At 36.6% G+C, this 24,505-nt stretch overlaps 1 protein-coding gene across 1 annotated transcript in view; it reads left to right on the top strand.

Annotated features, from left to right (window-relative positions):
• DNAH5 (dynein axonemal heavy chain 5) overlaps positions 1-24,505 on the top strand; it is a 1,563,391-nt gene that overhangs the window by 1,330,448 nt on the left and 208,438 nt on the right. The window contains 1 exon segment of the mRNA XM_053715797.1: positions 18,254-18,430. Within this exon segment, the coding sequence (XP_053571772.1) occupies positions 18,254-18,430 (177 nt within the window).

Genomic DNA, 24,505 nt, shown 5'->3' with positions numbered 1-24,505 from the left:
GTTTGGCACTTTATGTATTTATATAGAGTTCTAAATATATGTATTGTACTTATATTTGCCATGATTCAGGTTTCAGTATATTTCCTTTTGCAGACTGTCAGTTTCATATCTGGGAAATGCATTTTTTTAGGAAAATGTATTTCTTACCTGGGGTATAGTATTTTTGCAATTGACTGTCATTTTAAATTTGCGGACAGAATTAGGCTTGCGAGGGCGCAAAATGCCAAACTATATTGCATCATTTTTGGCATGAGATTTTTTTTGGCGTGAAGTTACGTTCAATGACGCAAATTCGTCATTTCCAGCGTCTTTGTCGGCGCCGAGTCCTTTCACAAGGTTGCATCTTCAATGACGCGAGTGTGTCATTTCCGGATGTTGTTTGCGCCAAAAAAAATTCTCTGTTTGTTTGTGCGTCATTCTTGGCGCCAAATATTTTCATAATTTAAACCCCATTCCTATGTGCCTCTTGCCTTTTTTCTCTATCAGAGGACTATGCTGTTGCATTTTTGTCCCATTCCTGAAACTGCCATATAAGGAAATTGATACTTTGGCTTTATATGTTGTTTTTTCTCTTACATTTTGCAAGATGTCTCAATCTGTTCCTGTCTCAGAAAACACTGTTGGAATCCTGCTGGCTGATAACAGTTCTACCAAAGCTAAGTACATTTGTTGTAATCTTATGGAGATTATATCTCCAGCTGTGGTTTGTAATAAATTGTCATGATAAACTTTTACATGCAGAGAATGTGTCCATCAGTAATAATACATTGCCTGTTGCTGTTCTTTTAAAATCTAATGTACAAGATATACCTGTGAATTTATAAGACTTTTTTTGCTGATTCTATTCAGAAGGCTTTGTCTGCCATCATCCCGCCTTCTAATAAATGTAAAGGTATTTTTTTAAACTTCTCATAAAGTTGATGAAATTTCAAATGACCGACAACATACTGAATTATCTTCTTCTGATGAGGATCTATCTGATTCAGAAGATCCTTCCTCAGATATTGACACTAACAAATCTACTTATTTATTTAAAATGGAGTACATTTGTTCTTTGTTGAAGAAGTGTTGATTATATTGGATATTGAGGAGACTAGTCCTCTTGATGTTAACGCTAATAAACGTTTAAATTCTGTTTATAAACCTCCTGTGGTTATTTCAGAGGTTTTTTTCAGTTCCTGCTGCTATTTCTGATATGATTTCTAAGAAATTGAATAGGCCTGGTACTTCTTTTATTCCTTCTTTAAGGTTTAAAAAATTGTATACTTTGCCAGCAATTAGATTGGAGTTTTGGGAAAAGATCCCCAAAATTAATGGGGCTATCTCTACTCTTGCTAAACGTACTACTATTCCTACGGAAGATAGTATTTCTTGTTAAGATCCTTTAGATAGCAAACTTGAATCTTATCTAAGGAAAGCTTATTTATTTTCAGGTCTTCTTCTTAGGCCTGCAATTTCTTTGGCTGATGTTGCAGCTGCTTCAACTTTTTGGTTGGAAACTTTAGCGCAACAAGTATTGAATCATGATTTGTCTATCATTGTTAACTTGATTCAACATGCTAATAATTTCATTTGTAATGCCTTTTTTGTTATCATCAAAATTGATGTTAAATGTCTGTCTTTAGCTATTGTAGCTAAAAGACCTTTGTGGCTTAAATCTTGGAATGCTGATATGACTTCTAAGTCCAGATTGCTATTTCTTTCCTTCCAAGGTAATAAATTACTTGTTTCAGTTTGATTCAATATTTTCAATTGTCACTGGGGGGAAGGGAGTTCTTTTGCTTCAAGATAAGATCTAAGGGTAAATTTAAAGCTTCTATCCATTTTTGTTCTTAAATAAGGAACAGAAACCTAATTCTTCCCCAAGGAATCTGTTTTTTTCAATTGGAAGCTTTCTTTAAATTGGAATAAATCCAAGCCATTTAAGAGATCAAAGTCAGCCCCTAAATCCACATGAAGGTGTGGCTCTTATTCCAGCTCAGCTGGTAGGGGGCAGATTAAGATTTTTCTAAAATGTTTGGATCAATTCGGTCCAAAATCATTGGATTCAGAATATTGTCTCTCAGGGGTACAGAATAGGATTCTGAGTAAGACCGCCTGTGAGAAGATTTTGTTCTCTCATGCATTCCAGCAAACTCGGTAAAGGCTCAGGCTTTCCTGAAGTGTGTTTCAGACCTGGAGTTATCTGGGGTAATTATACCAGTTCTGTTTCAGGAACAGGGTCTGGGGTTCTATTCAAATCTATTCATTGTCCCAAAGAAAGTAATTTCATTCAGACCAGTTTTGGATCTAAACATTTTTAATCGATATGTAAGAGTACCAACTTTCAAAATGGTGACTATAAGGTCTATTCTGCTTTTTGTTCAGCAAGGGCATTATATGCCAACAATAGACTTACAGGATGCATATCTTCATATTCCGATTCATCTAGATTGCTTTCAATTTCTGAGATTCTCTTTTTTTAGACAAGCATTTCCAATTTGTTGCTCTTGCTTTTTGACTTAGCGACAGCTCTAGGAATCTTTTCAAAGGTTCTTGGTGTCCTACTCTCTGTTATCAGAGAGCGGGGTGTTGCAGTGTTTCCTTATTTGACAATATCTTGGTACTTGCTCAGTCTTTACGTTCTGGTGCAGAATCTCACACGATTCAACTACTGTTGTTTTTTCAAAGACATGGTTGGAGGATCAATTTACCAAAAAGTTCCTTGATTCCTCAGACAAGGGTCACCTTTTTAGGTTTCCAGATAGATTCAGTGTCCATGACTCTGTCTCTAACAGACAAGAGACAATTTAAATTGGTTTCAACTTGTCGGAACCTTCAGTCTCTATTATTCACTTCAGTAGCTATGTGCATGGAAGTTTTAGGTCTCATGACTGCAGCATCGGACGTGATTCTCTTTGCTCGTCTTTATATGAGACCTCTCCAGCATTGTATGCTGAATCAATGGTGCAGGGATTATACAAGGATATCACAATTAATATCCTTAAATCCCAGTGTTTGACTATCTCTGACTTGGTGGTTAGATCACCATTGTATAGTTCTAGGGGCCTCTTTGGTTCGTCCAACCTGGACTGTGATCACAACAGATGCAAGTCTTTTCAGGTTGGGGAGCTGTTTGGGGATCTCTGACAGCACAAGGGGTTTGGAAATCTCAAGAGGCGAGATTACCAATCAATATTTTGGAAACTCTTTGCGATTCTCAGGGCTCTTCAGTTTTGGCCTCTGTTGAAGAGAGAACCGTTCATTTGTTTTCAGACAGACAATATCACAACTGTGGCATATGTCAATCATCAGGGTGGGACTCACAGTCCTCAAGCTATGAAAGAAGTATCTCGGATACTTGTTTAGGCGGAATCCAGCTCCTGTCTAATTTCTGCAGTTCATATCCCAGGTATAGACAATTGGGAAGCGGATTACCTCAGTCGTCAGACTTTACATCCAGGAGAATGGTCCCTCCACCCAGATGTGTTTTCTCAAATTGTTCAGATGTGGGGGCTTCCAAAAATAGATCTGATGGCATCTCATCTAAACAAAAAACTTCCCAGGTACCTGTCCAGGTCCAGGGATCCTCAGGCGGAAGCAGTGGATGCATTGACACTTCCTTGGTGTTATCATTCTGCTTATATTTTCCCGCCTCTAGTTCTTCTTCCAAGAGTGATCTCCAAAATCATCATGGAGCAATCGTTTGTGCTGCTGGTAGCTCCAGCATGGCCTCACAGGTTTTGGTATGCAGATCTTCTACTGATGTCCAGTTGCCAACCTTGGCCACTTCCATAAAGGCCAGACCTTCTATCGCAAGGTCTGTTTTTTCCATCAGGATGTCAAATCATTAAATTTGAAAGTATGGAAATTGAATGCTTGGTCATAGAGGTTTCTCTGACTCAGTGATTAATACTAAGTTGCAGGCTCGTAAATCTGTTTCTAGAAAGATTTATTATTGAGTTTGGAAGACTTACTTTTGATGGTGTTCTGATAAATTCTCTTGGCATTCTTTTAGAATTACTAGAATTTTACAGTTTCTTCAGGATGGCTTGGATAAAGGTTTGTCTGCAAGTTCCTTGAAGGACAAATCTCTGCTCTTTCTGTTTTATTTCACAGAAAGATTGCTAGACTTCCTGATATTCATTGTTTTGTGCAGGCTTTGGTTCATATCAAGCCTGTCATTAAATCAATCTCTCCTCCTTGGAGTCTTAATTTAGTTTTGAAGGCTTTACAGGCTCCTCCATTTGAGCCTATGCATTCTTTGGTCATTAACTACTTTCTTGGAAAGTGTTGTTTCTTTTGGCCATCTCTTCTGCTAGAAGAGTTTCTGAATTATCCGCTCTCTCTTGTGAATCTCCTTTTCTGATTTTTCATCAGGATAAGGCGGTTTTGCGGACTTCATTTAAATTCTTACCTATGGTTGTGAATTCTAACAACATTAAACATTAATAGAGAAATTGTTGTCCCTTCCTTGTGTCCTAATGCTAAGAATTCTTTGGAGAGATCCTTACATTCTTTGGATGTGGTAAGAGCTTTGAAATATTATGTTGAAGCTACTAAAGATTTCAGGAAGACTTCTAGTCTATTTGTTATATTTTTTGGTTCTAGGAAAGGTCAGAAGGCTTCTGCTGTTTCCTTGGCTTCATGGTTAAGCTTTTGCTTCATCAAGCTTATTTGGATTCGGGTCAAGCCCCGCCTCAGAGAATTACAGCTCATTCTACTAGATCAGTCTCCACTTCGTGAGTTTTTAAGAATGAAGCTTCAGTTGATCAGATTTGCAAAGCAGCAACTTGGTCTTCTTTGCATACATATTCTAAATTCTACCGTTTTGATGTATTTGCTTCTTCTGAAGCAGTTTTAGGTAGAAAAGTTCTTCAGGCAGCTGTTTCAGTTTGATTCTTCTGCTTATGTTTTAAGTTTTTATTTTCATATATGAGAATCAACTTATATCTTGGGTTGTGGATTAATTTTTCAGCGAAAAATTACTGTTTTTATTTTATCCCTCCCTCTCTAGTGACTCTTGCGTGGAGTTCCACATCTTGGGTATTGCTATCCCATACGTCACTAGCTCATGGACTCTTGCCAATTACATGAAAGAAAACATAATTTATTTAAGAACTTACCTGATAAATTAATTTCTTTCATATTGACAAGAGTCCATGAGGCCCACCCTTTTTGTGGTGGTTATGATTTTTTGTATAAAGCACAATTATTTCCAAATTTCTTTGTTGATGCTTTTTACTCCTTTCTTTATCACCCCACTTCTTGGCTATTCGTTAAACTGAATTGTGGGTATGGTGAGGGGTGTTTTTATAGGCGTTTTGAGGTTTGGGAAACTTTGCCCCTCCTGGTTGGATTGTATATCCCATATGTCACTAGCTCATGGACTCTTGCCAATATGAAATAATCAAATTTATTAGGTAAGTTCTTACATAAATTATGTTTTTTCTACAGGTCTCTGATAGGAGTATGCGTCCTGTCACGCATTGTGAGCTGTCTTCCTGCCGGAAAGCTGGATTTGCTGGTAAGTGCTTTTGTCTTCTAGGTTTTGGAGACTTGCACTTGGAAAGATTTTTCTGCAATATGTTTTTTGGGACATGATTAATCCTTTATGTAGGATTACTTTGGGGCAGTGCACAGGCACTTATTGTATGTGAGGAGACTAAGGGGTTAATGACTTCCCTTAATGTTTAAGGGATGGTACCTCTGGGTCGCAAAGATGTTTTTATTTAGTGGCTTTCGCAGGTGTTGAAATTATAACTTATTGGGAGACCTGGATATTTGAGACAACTTTCGCATTTCCGGTTTTATGTTTCGCTCTGAGTTTTCTAAGAGACGCACGCCTTTAGGCTGTTGCACAGTTCGTTTTGTGCCGGTCATGTGACTGTCGGGTCTCTGCTTGAAATACTGAGCGGAGCGGCATTGTGCTGATGCAAGTTTTCTTCTGTGACGACTCGTTTGCCGTTTCTACAAGAGAATTTTTGTGATAACTTGTGAAGGTTCAGGTAGGGCACCTCAGGTTGACTGAGGTGTAGAGGCGCATATTTTGTTTTTGATATAAAAAAAAAATTTTTTTATTGAGAACAATACATTATATGCTTTTACAAAATATTGAGCAAGCATGTCAGATATTTACAGCATATCTGATTTTATGGTGTATATATAGAAAGTCCAGTCCTCATTTTTGATCCCTCAGACATTATAGGTTGCTCTTGGACCTAAAGTTTTATAACATATAGAAGCTAGGGATTGTTTAAAGAACACAAATATATTCAATAAAGGAAAAAGAAAAATAACATCTCTATAGTTCAGGATACATTAAAAAAAATAGCTTAAATTATAATAATGTAGAGATGCAAATGACCAGAAATGTTTTAACACAATTATTTCCAGCAATAAAAACATTCAAATAAAACATGCAAGTTAAACACCAACTTAAATCTCATGCTTGTGACAATTTTCTGAATCATACAAAAATACTGTTTAATTAAATGATAATTTTAAAGTGCATACATGACTAACAGTTAGCAGTTTATGCGTTGTGAGTAGTAGAAATGAACATATTTGTTCAATGGTATCTATAGAAAATGATGTTTCAGTGGGTTTTTATTTATGAATTTTGTTAAGTTTTCATCTGAAATGTGGTCTATCTGCCAGCAGAAAGCTTTGTATCATATAGTTAGTGTGGCATTTTGATTATTTTAAGGTATGTGTTTCCTCTCACTCGCCGCTGCGACCGCCAGCCACGAGGGAGGCAATAAGATATGCTTGAAATATGTGCGCCATTGGAGTATGTAGTATTTTGGTAATAGAGGTGTGACTGAGGTCTTATAAGCGATGTCTACTGTTAGCCTGGATTTGCATTATGCATTTAGCTATTTCTGCCATGTGTGTCTATGCCTAAAAATATATAACAAATGTGATCCAAACATTTTTTAACATGACCTAGAACCCAGGGTAAAATAGAAAAAAACATAACTAAGCATCAATTAACTTCATAATATTGCAACCTGAACTTTTGAATAAAGGATCTGGTACATAGAGCTTTATAATTATGCTATCCATCATCTAAGTGTGTCCGCTGAGCAAATGTTCCCATTTCCATCGTAGGTGTTGATTAGAATATGCTGAACAGCTCCCAACTTTAAGCCTACAAATTCAGCATTTATAGCGACAGGGAGCGTTTAAGCAGCATATATAGTTTAATTAATCAGGAGCGCTAAAAAGCTAAAAGCGATTGCCTAATAATATTAATAAAGTGCCAAGTGTAAGTGCAAAAAATTAATTGCAAAGAATATATTAATAAAGTGCATCTACAATCAACAGAAATTCAAATAGTGAAAAATGCTTTCAGAACAGGTTTATCTAACTTAATAATACCTAAATGGTACATATATAGTCCTAATTAATCTGAAAACTTATTATAAAGTGCACAAGTGTGGAAATAGATCCAGACAGGTATATGTCTATATTGACATATGCCTATATAGATTACTATACATATAAGGATATAAAGTGAAAAAATGGTCCTCTGACTAAATGTCTATAAGGACCGGAGCTGTAATTTACAGAGCTGTAATTTACAGATAGTGTGTAGTGTAACAAGAGCGCAATAGCTAAAAACAAGTGAGGGAAAACAGTATCTTCGTTTGTTATTAAATTATAAACTATAAATTCTTAATCTATAAATACAATTTTAAATACTAAATAGTGCGAAGAGGATTGAGAACACAAATTGTCTATAATAAATAAAATGTATCAAAACACTAAAATAAGTGTAGTAGTGATGGTAATAATGCACAAAAAGTGAAAAGTAAGGCTCTGCCTAAAATTTAATCAGATGTAAACAAATGCAAACAAATCCAAATATTTATAAAAACGGACGTCTCCGTATAAATTTAAAATTAAAATTAAGGTTGCCACCACATATCGATAAAAACGATGGTTCAAAGGAGAGAGTTCCGGATAACAAATTAACAGTTCTTATTGTAAACGGGAAATCTTATCTTACCCGTAACCAGTTCAAAAGTCAGTTGGAGGGGGAATTTCCTGACTTACCCCCAAACAGTTCAGCGGTCAGTCCCGTAGATAGAAAAATTACCGCCGTAGCGGAGTGACGTCACTATTTGTAGGCACTGTCCACAGAGCGCAATCTGATTGGTCCTTAGGAGGGCAGTATCGGATTTCTCACTGCCGTGATCTTTTGAATGAAGTATCCGCTCTTAAGTGCCAAAAAGCACGCAGGATACTAATTTAAACCATCCATTGTAAGGGGACAAATAGTCCAGGGGTGTATAGGAACTACAGTCTCACCGTATTTTAGAATAAAGCCGGTCTAGTGCACATAATCATCCAAATGTGCAGGAGATGTAGATTCTTCTATTTCGAAAGTGCTGGTGCCTGTATGGAAAGTGCTGGTGCTATTCCACGGATTGTTGTAACCAGTTATTAACCCAGGCAATTTTGACGAAATAAAAAGGATTCTTAGGTAGAATTTCAATTCAAAATGCAAATATAGCAACAGAGTTCATAAGCAACTAACATAAACGTGTTTCTCCCTATACAGGGCTTTTTCAAGATGAAAGTGTTGCCGACAGTTGCACCTTTTTAAAGGTGTTTCTAATTTTTCATTGGTTCAGTGAAATTAGTTAAGGTGGTTGAAACAATTCCATAAGGTGGTATTGGCAAACCTCTATTTTGGCAACCATACTTATAGTTTATGTGCGAATACATATTGCAAATATACGAATTTAGAATGTAAAAATTTAAAACTTAGAAGTGTATTAATTGAAACTTATACTATAAAAATAATTAAAAGAAAATCCCTAGAGGTCTAAAAGGATATATTAAAGTAGGATATTCCTATACTATAATAAATTAAATAAAGGATATAAATATAGAGTCCGTAGATGTAAAATCATATATTTATTACTCAGAACATTAATTCATACATTTAAATAAAATAATTTTAGTAATATATATGAAATATATAAATATAAATTCATAAGTTTAAAATCATATAGGTGTTACTCAGGACATTAGTTCATACATAGAAATACATTAGTTTAATACAAAAGTGGGAGGATAGTTGGGCATTTATAATAAAAACTAATACAAATCTAAAATGGGGTTAGTCCAATAAAAATGGTGAAATATCAAGCTCTGAGTTCAGTCCAGTAGGGAATAATGTCTCATATTTGTAAATGAACTCAGCTTCTTTCAATTTAAGGAATTTTTCTATATTTCCACCTCTCCAGTTTTGTTTAACATGTAATATTCCCCAATATTTGAGATCTGATGTTCTACCTTTATGTTTTAATTTAAAGTGTTTATACAAATTAGTATCATCAATTCCTTTTTTGATACATAAGAGGTGCTCCCTTATTCTATCTTTGACCATTCTTTTTGTCTCCCCAAAGTAAACCAAATTACATGTACATTTAAGGGCATATATAACTCCCTTAGTAGTGCATCTGATGCATTCTTTAATTTTAATTTCTTCTCCTGATTTTGAGACCTTTAGTGTACTTCTTTTATCGCTATGTTTGCAGGCCTTACAGGAGTAGCACGGAAAAAAACCTGAGATTTTTTCTCCCTGTAGATCTTTTTGTATGAAACTACGTTTTTTTGTGTTTGGTATACTAGGTGCCAGAATAGACTTGAAGTTCTTTGTTTTTTTTTTAAATCATTTTAGGTTTGGGTGGGAGGAAAGTTCCTATTATAGGATCTGCTCTAAGTATTGCCCAATGTTTATTGAGGATTTTTCTCATGAGACCATGGTCTGCACTAAACGGAACATCAATTATTTCCTTATTCTCTTTAGTATCTTTTTGTTTATAGATGAGTAAGGAATCTCTTTCTGTTTCTTTAGCTCTTTGTACAGCTTTATTTACAGTATCTTCATTATAACCCCTGTCTTTAAACTTTTCTATTAGTACCTCAATTTGATTCTCAAAGTCACACATTCTAGAACAGTTTTTCCTTATCCTTAAACTTTGTCCAACAGGGATATTATCTTTCCACTGTTGCAAATGACAGGTGTTAGCGTGAACAAAGCTATTAGAGTCCACTTCTTTAAAATGCGTTTTCGTTTGTATAGAATTATTAATGACCATGATTTCTAAATCTAGAAAGACAACTTTTTCCCTACTATAATTAAAAGTGAAATTCAGGCCACTATCATTAGTATTCATGTCTTTAAAGAGGCTAAGTAATTTGTCTTCTGTCCCTCTCCATAGCAATAGGACATCATCGATGTACCGTCTGTAGAGCACGAGGTCTGCACCACAGTCATGCATCTGGAAAAAGGATTCCTCCCAATTTCCAACAAAGAGATTGGCAAAACTGGGTGCAAACCTCGTGCCCATAGCCGTACCCTCGATTTGTAAGTAAAATTGCTTATCATGCATAAAATAATTGTTTTTTAGTATGAACTCTATACTTGTGAGTAGAAATTCCTTTTGTTCACTCATCATATCAGGGTCAGTGTCTAAATATTTACTGATAGCTTTTATTCCCTTTGCATGATCTATCACCGTATAGAGTGATGTTATATCCCCAGTAACTAAAATCAGATTTTCTTTCCAAACTGTTTCCCTTAAAATATTCAGAACCTCAGTCGAGTCCTTTAAATAGGAATCTAATTTCTTAACAAATTTCTGTAGGTAGATGTCTACATAATGTGAAAGGTTGGATGACAGAGAGCCAATCGGGAGATAATTGGTCTCCCTGGAGGTCGCTCTAAATTTTTGTGAATTTTTGGAAGGAAGTAGAACACCGGGACTCTCGGGAAGATAGGGTCCAGGAATTCCACCTCCTTCTCATTAAGTATACCGAATCTTTTGCCTTTTCCTATCAATTTCTTGAGACATGCTGCAAATTTGTTAGTTGGATTTAGTTCTAGTTTTTTATATGTTTTGGTCTCACCTAACAGTCTATTGGCCTCTAATTTATAATAACTTGTATCCATTACTACAATCCCGCCGCCCTTGTCGGTGGGCTTAATGGTTACGTCTTTATTCTTTTTTAAGTTTTCTAAAGTTAATATCTCCTTCTTAGTCATATTTGTTTTTGTGAATTTTGAGAACTTACTTTTCCTTAAGTCTTTAAGGACCAATTGTTCAAAGGTGTCTAAATGAGTCCCTTTAGATGAGACGGGGTTAAAAGTTGACTTGGTTCTTAAATTAGTGTGGATAAAACTATCTTGTTTAGTTGTGATTCTATTAGTACAACTTGTTTCTAGTGGACTTTTCATATAAAATCTTTTAAGTGTTAGGTTTCTAACAAATTTCCTAATATGTATGTGTGTATTAAATTTATTTAACCTCACACTGGGGGCAAAAGATAGACCGTAACTTAAAATTTTTATTTCATCATCCTTTAAAGTGCTACTGCTAATGTTAAAAACTCCATTTTTATCTGTATTTACCTCCCTCTTTTTGCTTTGTGTGTTGATCCCACTCCCTCTTGTTCCTCTAGAGGTCTTTTTTTGTTGTTTCTGTTTGTCCATGTATTTGTTTGGTTCCTTTCTATCAAATCTTTGGAAGTGCCCTCTCTTAGAGGGCTGTTCACTAAAAAAGAAACCTCATCTTCTTTTTGCCTAGGTCTTACTTCTTCATGATTTAGGGGAGTGTATCTGTTTCTCATTGGTATTTCCCAATGATTTCAATTATCCCAAACTGGTATATTTGATCTATAATATTCTGACCTCTCTCTATAATGGTCATTATGATAATAGCTATTTCTGGCCTCTGGATAGTGGTCATTTTTTCTATCATATCCATTATAATTTCTATAGTTATAATAGTTTCTTGTTCTGTTATTATTCTGTTGGCCTGATCTCCATACCCTATTAGAGTCTCCATTCTCTCTATTTGTGTTTTTGTAATTATTTCGTCTGGGATATATGAAATTTCTGTTCTCCTTATTTTACTATAATTAACAACCTTCCACTCTTCTCCAGGGGGGTTAGTATCCATATTGGTATTTTCAGTACTTAAGTCTTGACTTAGTTTTTTTGTATCCCTGTCTAATTTCTTCCACTTGGTTTTTAAAATGTCTTTGTTCAGCGTTTAAGCAGCGCTCAGAGTCCCCTTCATGTTGTGTGTCAAGTCGAAGGTCTCAACGAATTGCTCCGTGGTTGAATTATCTCCCAGATCAGTCATTGCAAGCAAGGAACTTGTTATCCCAAAGTCCTCAGCCACCCAGGGGTCCCCCCCAGCCCCTGCAGCAGCGGAGCCGAAACCTGGGTCCGACCTGGTTTGAGCTGTTTTCCTACCATGCTGTTATATAACGAAGGTGTGAAGAGAGGTAGTCCCTGATCTCTGCTGCTATGATCTGTGAAACTTGAGCTCAGGTCCTTGGTAGCTGGTGCCATCTAAGAAAATGTGGCGGCGAGGGTCTCCCTCTTAATATCTCACTCTTCAGTAAGAGAGTTGACCTGAGGGGCATGCTATCCACTGCATTGTGCCTGTCCCTTGGGTTTGTCAGCCAAAATGATATTGGAGTGCAGCTATCTGGTTGGGTAGATGTGCTGTTGCTTAATATAATCATTAGGCCACCCTCTTCAGTGTCCAAAGTTGATGCAGGCCCCTCAGTTATGGAGTGTTGCAACAATAGTCAAGTTCTCTATGTTTGTTGCTCTTTCTATTAGTAGTTGTAGATCCCGGTCTGATGGTGGTTTGTCTGTCATGACTTGAAATGAGGCTTCTAGTTTGGCCAGATAAGAATCTTGGGCATTAAAGTAATCGTTGATCTGCATTGTTAATGGTTTGTTCTTGTTACAATCTGGGCCACTGAGGATATTCTGTCCGGCCAATATGGTTGGTTACTATTTAAGGGCCAAGGCTATTAACATAACATAGTAACATAGTAGATAAGGTTGAAAAAAAGACTGAAGTCCATCGAGTTCAACCTATACAAATCTAAAATACTTACAAAAAGCTCCAGTTAAGCTTAAATAACCCCATTAAAATGTGACCCATTTAATACTAGCAATCATATCCATGAATTTTGTTTGTATACAGAAACTTATCCAGACTATTTTTAAATGTATCTATGGTATTGGCATTCACTACCTCCTTTGGTAATGAGTTCCACAATTTTATTGCTCTCACAGTGAAAAAACGTTTCCGTTGCAGGAGATTAAATCTCCTTTCCTCCAACCTTAAATTATGACCTCTTGTCAGAAACAATTTTCTTGGAATAAACAGAGCTTCTGCCATCTCTGTATATGGGCCTTGAATATATTTATATAAAGTAATCATGTCACCTCTCAGACCCAGTTTGGCTAGCCTCTCCTCATAGGTTAATTTCTCCAATCCCCTTATTAGCTTTGTGGCCCTTCTCTGAACTTTTTCTAGTTCTGCAATATCTTTTTTAGCAATTGGTCCCCAGAACTGCACTCCAAACTTATGCTTTCCTCCCTTGAATCAATACCTCTTTTAATACATGCTAGTATCTTATTAGCCTTTGAAAGCCGCTGTCCTGCATTGTGCACCCATCTTTAGCTTGTTATCTATTACTACTCCCAAATCCCTTTCCTCCTGTGTTTGGCTAAGTCTTGTCCCATTTAAAAAATACGTAGCCTGCTTATTTTTACTTCCAAAATGTAGAACCTTGCATTTTTCCGTATTAAATCTCATTTTCCATTCACTTGCCCATAGTTCTAATTTTAGCAAATCCCTTTGTAAAGACAGTTCGTCCTGCTCTGACCTTATGACCTTACTTAACTTAGTATCATCTGCAAAAATAGAGATGTCGCTATTTAATCCTTGCTCCAAGTCATTTATAAAAATATTAAAAAGAACAGGGCCCAGTACTGATCCCTGGGGGACGCCACTGATTACCTTTGTCCAATCTGAGTATGATCCATTTACTACTACTCGTTGCTCCCTATCTTTTATCCAGTTATTTATTCATGAGCTAACATTTTCCGCTATTCCCAGTCCCTTAATTTTGTGCATTAATCTCTCATGTGGCACTGTATCAAATGCCTTTGCAAAATCTAAGTATATCACATCCACTAATTCCCCTTTATCTATATTTTGACTTACTTCCTCGTAGAATCTAATTAGATTAGTTTGACATGATCTATTTCTCCTAAAGCCATGCTGATTAGAACTCATAATCTTGTTTACACGAATATGCTCATCAATATAATCCCTTATAATCCCTTCAAATATCTTCCCCACTATTGATGTCAGACTAACTGGTCTATAGCTTTCTGGATATAGCTTATTACAATGTTTAGATTGTCCAAATCTGGCAAGTTACCTCAGGGGTTTCCTGAGGGGGGAACGCTGCCTGTGTGGTAGCCGCCGCTCCAGGCCTCAACTGTCCGTTTTCGTCTCAAGGGTCATCAATACAGCCAATGAGTATTAAGATTGCTTGCTGGTCTAAGAAAGTACAACACCACTTGTACTGATAAGAAATGGCTGTAGAATTGTAGTAATAACTGGCGGATTATGTACTTTTCTCCCGGAGCTTCACAAAGCCGCTGCTTGGACACGCCCCCGTTTTTTATTATTTTATACTTAGCTTTTTTGCGCTCTGAGGCAAAAAAAATAATTTTTGGAGATTTATTCAGCTATGGACACTGAACAGGAGTCTGTTTCTCTTGACAAATGTTTATTGTGCTTAGAGGTCCAAATTTTTTTGCATATGTAATTTTGTTCCTCATATTTAGCTAGGACCCTAAAGTTTAAAGATAAATTACTGCCTTCTGAGCCTATTGTCTCTCAGGATATTGCTGTTCAGTATATGCCACAGCTTTCTCCTCAAACGTCCCAAGCCTCAATGGCATCACATACAGTGCCCTGCGGTTCCTCTCAGCCTCCTGGAGAGGAACCGCACAGATATTGTCTGCAGTGTCTTCAGCTTTATCGGTTTTTCCCATTGCGGGTAAGCAAGCGCAAGAGGAAATCAAAGCTACCTACAGGCTACTAAAATTTTTCGTCAATCTTCTGCCCTTTTCTTTTGTTTTGCTGGAAAGCGGAAGTGTCAAAAGGCCTCTTCTACTTCTTTTCCCTCTGGTTGGGAAGTATGATTCGTTTTGCTTATTAGACTGCTTGACAGCAGCCTCCTGAGAGAATTACGGCTCATTCTACTAGGACTGTTTACTCTTCCTGAGCTTTCAAAAATGAAGCTCCTGTGGAACAGATTTGCAAGGCTGCTACATGGTCCTCTCTGCATACTTTTTCTAAATTTTACAAATTTGATACTTTTGTCTCGGCTGAGGCTTCTTTTGGGAGAAAGGTTCTTCAAGTGGTGGTGCCTTCTGTTCAGGTCTTGTTCTCCCTCCCTGTTCATTCCGTGTCCTCTAGCTTGGGTATTGGTTCCCACTAATAATTGGAATGACGTTGTGGACTCTCCATGTCTTAGGAAAGAAAACAAAATTTATGCTTACCTGATAAATTTCTTTCTTTCCAGACATGGGAAATCTACAACCCCACCCTTAATTAAGACAGTATTTTTTTTGTCAAACCTCAGGCAGCTCTACACCTTTGTGTTATCTTCTTTTTCCATTTCCCTTTGGCCGAATGACTGGGGGTTATGGGTAAGGGAAGTGACACTTAACAACTCTGATGGGGTGCTCTTTGCCTCCTCCTGCTCGCCAGGAGAGACTATTCCACTAGTAATTAGAATGAAGTTGTGGACTTTCCATGTCCAGAAAGAAAGAAATTTAGCAGGTAAGCATAAATTTTGTTTGTCATGAATTATTAATTAGGCTGTATCCAATAATCTCTAGCTTGTTATTTATTATTGTGGATTATATTTTAAACTGCTTGAACTGGCATTCTATTTAAAAGATACATTTCAGCATTTTTTATAGATTATTTGATTTGATTTTTTTAAGCAAATTCCCATGCTGTTTTAACCAAGCAGGTGATACAGGGATGTATACTTTGACTTTGTAGTTAAAGGCACATAAAACACTTTGAGATAGTATTCTAAAATGATAAATATATATATATATATATATATATATATATATATATATATATATATATCAGTGACGTGCAGTGACGTCAGAGGCTAGTGAGGCACTGACTAGGATACGCCTTCATTCTTTAGATATCCTTTGTTGAAGAAATAGCAATGCACATGGGTGAGCCAATCACATGAGTTATCTATGTGTAGCCACCAATCAGCAGCTACTGAGCATATTTAGATATGATTTTCAACAAAGGATATAAAAAGAATTAAGAAAATTAGATATTAGATTCTCCACAGTGCAGACATGGCGTCTGACTGTCATCTGTCACTCTCAGGCAATTATTTTATTTCTTTTTACCATCAATACAATTACATAGCCAGTGACACAAATATTTATATGTCATTTAACCTCTCTAAACAGCAAATAAAATATAGTTAAAGGGACATGCTCTATTAGACTCATGCAAGTTTTATTTTGAATTTCCTATCCCTTTAAAGGAATATGAAACCCATATTTTTCCTGTCATGATTCAGATAAAGCAGCAGTTTTAAGCAGCTTTCTAATGTACTCCTATTATAATTTTTTTGAGTAGTACATTAGAAATTTGCTTAAAATTGCATGCTGTATCTGAATTATGAAATAAAAAAATATTGGTTTCATATCCCTTGAAAATTTTAAAGACACAAATGCTGCTGAGCATATCTAGATATTTTTATTTCAACAAAAAATAACAAGTGATCAATACTGCAAACACTACTGCTGCCACTCAAGAAACGCACGTGCTCTATCCCACTAGGTATGCTTTTCAACAAAGGATTAAAAAAGAGTTAGGCAAAACGGACCAAAAGCATCATTACATAACTATTATTTGTGTACATTATTTTTTATTATAATATATCTTGATTCATGATCAAGGTATATTATAATAAAAAAAATGTGGACAAATCGTAGTAAAACTATGTATTTCATTAACTCCCCTGCTGCTGCATCATTACATAACTACTATTTGTGCACATTATTTTTTATTATAATATACCTTGATTCATGATCAAGGTATATTATAATAAAAATAATGTGGACAAATAGTAGTCAAAGTACTAACTCCCCTGATTCTGCCTAGATGCACTCTCCCGCTTTAAAACTGAAAGCATTAGCATAGACCCTTTCTGTTGTGACTTACCCGTCAGCAAGCTGAATATTTTATCTTAGTATATGGCCAGGCTCCGGTGCTCCGTCGCTCCGTCCGCGTCCAAGAGACCCAGAAGGAATGAGCTGATCAGGTGGCAACACACAGCCCTTCCTTCACAGACTTTGCCGCCAGCCTACAAGTCTCCAGTACTACTTCTGCGCTGCGCTCTGGATTCTATCTTGCGCATGCGCAGGGAGCCAATCAATAACGGTCACGTTCTCCTGGTGTTGTCAATCACAGGAGAACATGACCGTCTGATTGGCTCCCTCTCTAAGAGGCATTACAAGTCATGCCTCCGATTGGCCTATATTTTCCTGGCTGACGTTCAGTCAGCCTGTGACAGCCAGTGGGTGGTGTTTTTATCCTTCGCCGGTTATTTAAAAAATGCCATGATGTTACGCAATGGAGAGGTAGAAAAGTACACTGCCTCTCCATAGCGTAACTTGGGGAAAAAAAGTTAATAGGTTGTGTTATGCCAGCAGGTGTCGCTAATGTTCATAATATGCACCCATGTTGCGCTATGGAGTATGTCTGCTCTGCATCTCCATAGCGTAACATGGGGAAGAAAATAAAAAGTACATTTCTTTTTTTTTTAACACAATTTTTTTTTTTATTTATATTACATTTAAATAAACTTTTGGGCCCATATGGCAGGGGAGGCTCTGCCTCCCCTGCCTCCTTTGACTGCACGTCCTTGAGATATATATATATATATATATATATATATATATATATATATATATATATATATATATATATATATATATATATATATATATATATATATATATATATAAACTCTGCATTATACTTTCATTGTTTATTTTGTCCCCTTTTCCTGTAATGCCATTCTGAAATTGTGATCTTTTCAGTTCCTGTTAGAAATGGAAGTGCAGAACACTGTTATATTCCACACAGCCATTGGCTGCACACTCTAGTGACCTATTTGTAACTGTCCCTAATTTGCCACAGCACAGAAGGTAACCTAATTTACAACATAGAAGCTCCCATTGTTTTATAGACACTAACACTTATTTTGTCAATATTTTATCAGATTAGGGGATTTTTTATAACAAGAAATTCTCAAGCAAAATATAGCATTTTATTTTTTAGTGTAAAGATTTTTTTTCTGATTCTTTTCTTAGGTGTTGAAAGAAGTCACTGTAAAAGCTCAAGCTGCAGAAAACATTAAAGCTGAAGTGCAGAAAGTAAAGGATAAAGCACAAGCCATTGTAGATAGCATTTCAGTAGACAAAGCTATTGCAGAAGAAAAACTGGAAGCTGCCAAACCTGCCCTTGAAGAGGCAGAGGCAGCTTTGCAGGTAAATTTTGGTAGTAAATTTGTTAAAGTGTTTTAAAAGACTTAAAAAATATAACTGTATTATTTTAATCACTGTAATTTTCCAGACTAAACTAAAGGGTAATAAGTTACTTGTCCACTAGATGTTAAATGTAGTCAGGTGTGTGTGTGTATATATATATATATATATATATATATATATATATATATATATATATATATATATATATGTATATATATATATATTTCTTATAATGATGATAGTCTATAGGGTCCATAACATGTGGGATATAATTCCAGCCACTAGGAGGAGGCCAAGAACCCACATAAGAGCTTAAATTCCCTCCCATCTCTCCTCAGTTTTAGTTCTTGGCCTCCCAGGAGAAGGTTGAGACAGCACTGAGTGGCTAAAATGTAAGTCTGTCAAAAGAACTGAAACAAGGGAAATTGTTACTGTAACAGTGCAATGTTGTGCACGTTTAAATGAGGAATTCACAGACTGGAACATAACATAAAGTTACTAGTATATACATAGGAGTACCTTGAGCTCAGAGTAAGTAGTCCAGAGATGCACGCTACACAGGAGCGTGTAGGATCCTCCTTGAAGATTCTGCTGACAGGAACCAGGAGAAGGTAAAATCCTTGATGTTGAAATAATTTAGGAAGGAGGTTAGGAAGGAGGTTAACTTAATCCACTTATGTGTAAATGAAAGCGTAGCTGAAGAAAGATTGTCTTAGAAAGGAAAATCAGGAGACAGGACCTGGAACCCACTAACAGTTCAGGAATAGAAACCTGTTAGTAAATGAAATTACCAAGCAATGTGCAATAATAGGAGGAGCCTTAAATACAGGTTGCTGAGAGTTGATTGAGTAGAATTAAAGGTATATACACAGCAGCACACTGTCTAGGAAACCCTTAAAGGGAAACACACATATATACAAGGAAACTGTGACACCAGGGGACTTAGCCTGCTCTCCCACTGACACACTTTTTTATGCCTAAATCAGCACTATAACTGCCCTACATCACTCTGGGGGGGGGCACTTTCAGACCACTGACACTCTTTTTGGACACTTTGGCAGCCCTGGGACCCTCTTTTCTTTTATACAAATGGTGAGAATCCACGATCCATTACTCATGGGAACTACCCTTCTCTACCACTAGGAGGAGGCAAAGAGTCCCAAACCCCAAGATTTCTATAAAACCCCTCCCCCATACCTCAGTCTTTACTTTGCCTCCACTGGAGGTGGTTGAAGAATGAATATGTGCATTTGATTCTTCAGAGAAAGAGGCTTTTAGTCTATATTAAGGCCCGGTTTCACCTACAGTGCTTGTCAGAAAAATTTATTTGGGTATGGTTTATGATTCTTTGTTTCACCTCATGGGACATTTTTCATAAACCCTCTATAATTGGTTGAAGGGATTAGTCCTTTGACTCCCTTTATGGATCTACAATATCCTCCCATTTCCATAACCTCTGCTGATATTTTTAAGTACTGGTTTTGGTTGTTTGCTGCTTGTTTAGTAATGGACGAGTGACTATTGAATAGTGTTTATATGTGTGAACAGGAAAATATTTTCTTATATACTATTTTTATTAGGTTGTATATGTCTACTGCATGTATATCAGTTCACATATTGTTTCTTTATATGTAAACCTTTGTGTCTAGGTAGTATTGAAGACATTACGGGCCAGATTACAAGTGGATCGCTAAATATCGCTTTATCATGAAAGTGATATTTGCGCTTGCCACTGAGTAATACCAGCACACGCTAATGTATTACAAGTAGATAGAAATGTGAACGCAAGCTGAGAAGCATTGCGTTCACTAAAGGGCACTTTCATAGGCTCCAATGGGAACCTAGTTCTGAGGCACAGAAACTGAATATGCTTATATACATATATATTTGTGTCAATATGTGTATATACACATATTAACACATAAATATGAATTCATAAATATGAATTAAATATAAGCATATACATATATATTTACTGGAAACACATAATTCCCATAGACAATAAAAAAATGGCATTGAAAAGTGCCTTTACATTGCGGTCTATGGGAACTGTGTGTTCCCAGTAAATATATATGCATATGCTTATATACATATATATTTATGTGTTTGTATGTGTATATACACATATTGACACATAAATATATATTTATATAAGCATATACATATATATTTACTGGGAACACACAGTTCCCATAGACCGCAATGTAAAGGAACTTTTCAGTGCCGTTTTTTTCTAACACCCCATTCCCGCCAACTTTATCCCCAAAACTTGTAATGGCTGGTTATTAATCACATGCCCGCAAATTAGCGCTCCACTTGTAATCTAGCCCTATATGTCCTATACTATTATTTAGTGTATTTAGTGTACAAATTATTTTCCATGCCTATGTAGGTATATACATTTTGCTTTGCATGTTTTAAAATTCCTAACACACGGGTAGATTTAGAGTTCTGCGTTAGGGTTAAAAAGCAGCGTTAAGGGGTCCTAACGCTGCTTTTTAACGCCCGCTGGTATTTATAGTCAGGCAGGAAAGGGTCTACCACTCACTTTCTTTCCGCGACTCGAGGCTACCGCAAACCCTTTACGTCAATTGCGCATCCTATCTTTTCTATGGGTTTTTCCTAACGGTGGTATTACGAGTCTTGGAAGAAGTGAGTGGTAGACCCTCTACCGACAAGACTCCAACCGCAAAAAAAGTCAATATTTAAGAGTTTTACGGGCTAACGCCGGAACATAAAGCTCTTAACTACTGTGCTATAAAGTACACTAACACCCATAAACTACCTATGAACCCCTAAACCGAGGCCCCCCACATCACAAACACTATAATAAAAAAAATTAACCTCTAATCTGCCGCTCCGGACACCTCCGCAACCTACATTATAGCTATGAACCCCTAATCTGCTGTCCCTAACATCGGCGACACCTATATTATATTTATTACCCCCTAATCTGCCCCCCCCAACGTCGACGCCACCTACCTACACTTATTAACCCCTAATCTGCTGACCGGACATCGCCGCCACTATAATAAATCTATTAACCCCTTAACCGCCACACTCCCGCCTCGCAAACACTATAATAAATTGTATTAACCCCTAATCTGCCCTCCCTAACATCGCAGCCACCTACCTACAATTATTAACCCCTAATCTCCCGCCCCAATGTCGCCGCTACTATTATAAAGTTATTAACCCCTAAACCTAAGTTAAATATAATTTAAATAAAACAAAATAAATTTACTATCATTAAATAAATTATTCCTATTTAAAACTAATTACTTACCTATAAAATAAACCCTAATATAGCTACAATATAACTAATAGTTACATTGTAGCTATTTTAGGATCTATATTTATTTTACAGGCAACTTTGTATTTATTTTAACTAGGTACAATAGCTATTAAATAGTTAATAACTATTTAATAGCTACCTAGGTAAAATAATTACAAAATTACCTGTAAAATAAATCCTAACCTAAGTTACAAATACACCTAACACTACACTATCATTAAACTAATTAAATAAATTACCTACAATTATCTAAACTAAAATACAATTAAATAAACTAAACTATAATACAAAAACAAACAAACACTAAATTACAGAAAATAAAAAAAATTACAAGCAGTTTAAACTAATTACACCTAATCTAAGCCCCCTAATAAAATAAAAAAGCCCCCAAAAATAATAAAATACCCTACCCTATCCTAAATTACAAAGTAATCAGCTCTTTTACCAGCCCTTAAAATCAGCCAATCGGATTGACCTCGCATTCTATTGGCTGATCGGAACATTGGATTGGATCAGCCAATCGGATTGAACTTCAATCTGATTGGCTGATTGAATCAGCCAATCAGAATTTTCCTACCTTAATTCCGATTGGCTGATAGAATCCTATCAGCCAATCGGAATCCGAGGGACGTCATCTTGGATGCCGTCATTTAAAGGAACCGTCATTCGTTGGGAAGTCGTCGGCCAGGATGGATGTTCCGCGTCGGAGGTCTTCAGGATGCTGCCGCTCCACTCCGGATGGATGAAGATAGAAGATGCAGCTTGGATGAACACTTCAATCGGATGGAAGACCTCTTCTGCCCCGCTTGGATGAAGACTTTAATCGGATGGAGGACCTCTTCTGCCCCACTTGGATGAAGAATTTGGCTCGGCTGAGTGAACACGACTCAAGGTAGGGAGATCTTCAGGAGCTTAGTGTTAGGTTTTTTTAAGGGGGGTTTGGGTGGGTTTTAGAGTAGGGGTATGTGGGTGGTGGGTTGTAATGTTGGGGGGGTATTGTAATTTTATTTACAGGTAAAAGAGCTGATTACTTTGGGGCAATGCCCCGCAAAAAGCCCTTTTAAGGGCTGGTAAAAGAGCTGATTACTTTGTAATTTAGGATAGGGTAGGACATTTTATTATTTTGGGGGGCTTTTTTATTTTATTAGGGGGCTTAGATTAGGTGTAATTAGTTTAAACTTCTTGTAATTTTATTATTATTTTCTGTAATTTAGTGTTTTTTTGTTTTTTGTATTATAGTTTAGTTTATTTAATTGTATTTTAGTTTAGATAATTGTAGGCAATTTATTTAATTAGTTTAATGATAGTGTAGTGTTAGGTGTATTTGTAACTTAGGTTAGGATTTATTTTACAGGTAATTTTGTAATTATTTTAACTAGGTAGCTATTAAATAGTTATTAACTATTTAATAGCTATTGTACCTAGTTAAAATAAATACAAAGTTGCCTGTAAAATAAATCCTAACCTAAGTTACAAATACACCTAACATTACACTATCATTAAACTAATTAAATAAATTGCCTACATTTATCTAAACTAAAATACAATTAAATAAACTAAACTATAATACAAAAAATATAACTATTAGTTATATTGTAGCTATATTAGGGTTTATTTTATAGGTAAATATTTAGTTTTAAATAGGAATAATTTATTTAATGATAGTAAATTTATTTCGTTTTATTTAAATTATATTTAAATTAGGGGGTGTTAGGGTTAGGGTTAGACTTAGGTTTAGGGGTTAATAACTTTATTATAGTAGCGGCGACGTTGGGGGTGGGAGATTAGGGGTTAATAATTGTAGGTAGGTGGCGGCGATGTTAGGGAGGGCAGATTAGGGGTTAATACAATTTATTATAGTGATTGTGAGGCGGGAGTGCAGCGGTTTATGGGTTAATACATTTATTATAGTGGCGGCGATGTCCGGTCGGCAGATTAGGGGTTAATAAGTGTAGGTAGGTGGTGGCGATGTTGGGGGGGGGCAGATTAGGGGGTAATAAATATAATATAGGTGTCGGCGATGTTAGGGACAGCAGATTAGGGGTTCATAGCTATAATGTAGGTAGCGGCAGTGTACGGAGCGGCAGATTAGGGGTTAATAATATAATGTAGGTGTCAGCGATAGCGGGGGTGGCAGATTAGGGGTTAATAAATGTAAGATTAGGGGTGTTTAGACTCGGGGTTCATGTTAGGGTGTTAGGTGTAGACTTAGAGAGTGTTTCCCCATAGGAAACAATGGGGCTGCGTTAGGAGCTGAACGCTGCTTTTTTGCAGGTGTTAGGTTTTTTTGCAGCCAGCTCAGCCCCATTGATTCTTATGGGGATATCGTGCACGAGCACTTTTTTCCAGCTTACCGCTACCGTAAGCAACGCTGGTATTGAGAGTTGAAGTGGAGCTAAATTATGCTCAACGCTCCCTTTTCTGAGGCTAACGCAGCCATTCAGACAATTGCGTTGTCTTAAGGGTGCGCTGGAAAACAAAAAGGCTCGTTAGCACCGCAGGTCTTTACCGACAAAACTCTAAATCTAGGCGACAGTGTTTTCACTTTGTAAATGTTTTAGTAAATGCAGTCTCGGGTGAGGGGGGGGGGGGTTGTATCTTTGCAGGGTTTTTTAGGCCTCATTACCCTCTTCTTCTGCAGTCAGACCTCTTATCTTAATGTCCGTTTTTTTATCCCGATCCCAAGTCTCTGAACTTGATGGCATGGAAATTGATTGCTTGATCCTTAGACATAGGGGTTTCTCTGATTCTGTAATTGAAAACCTGATTCAGGCTTGTAA

This window comes from Bombina bombina, chromosome 5 (assembly GCF_027579735.1).
Source record: "Bombina bombina isolate aBomBom1 chromosome 5, aBomBom1.pri, whole genome shotgun sequence".
NCBI classification, from domain to species: Eukaryota; Metazoa; Chordata; class Amphibia; order Anura; family Bombinatoridae; genus Bombina; species Bombina bombina.
Note: the sequence above shows the minus strand (reverse complement) of the source record. Positions and strands in the feature narration are given on the sequence as shown.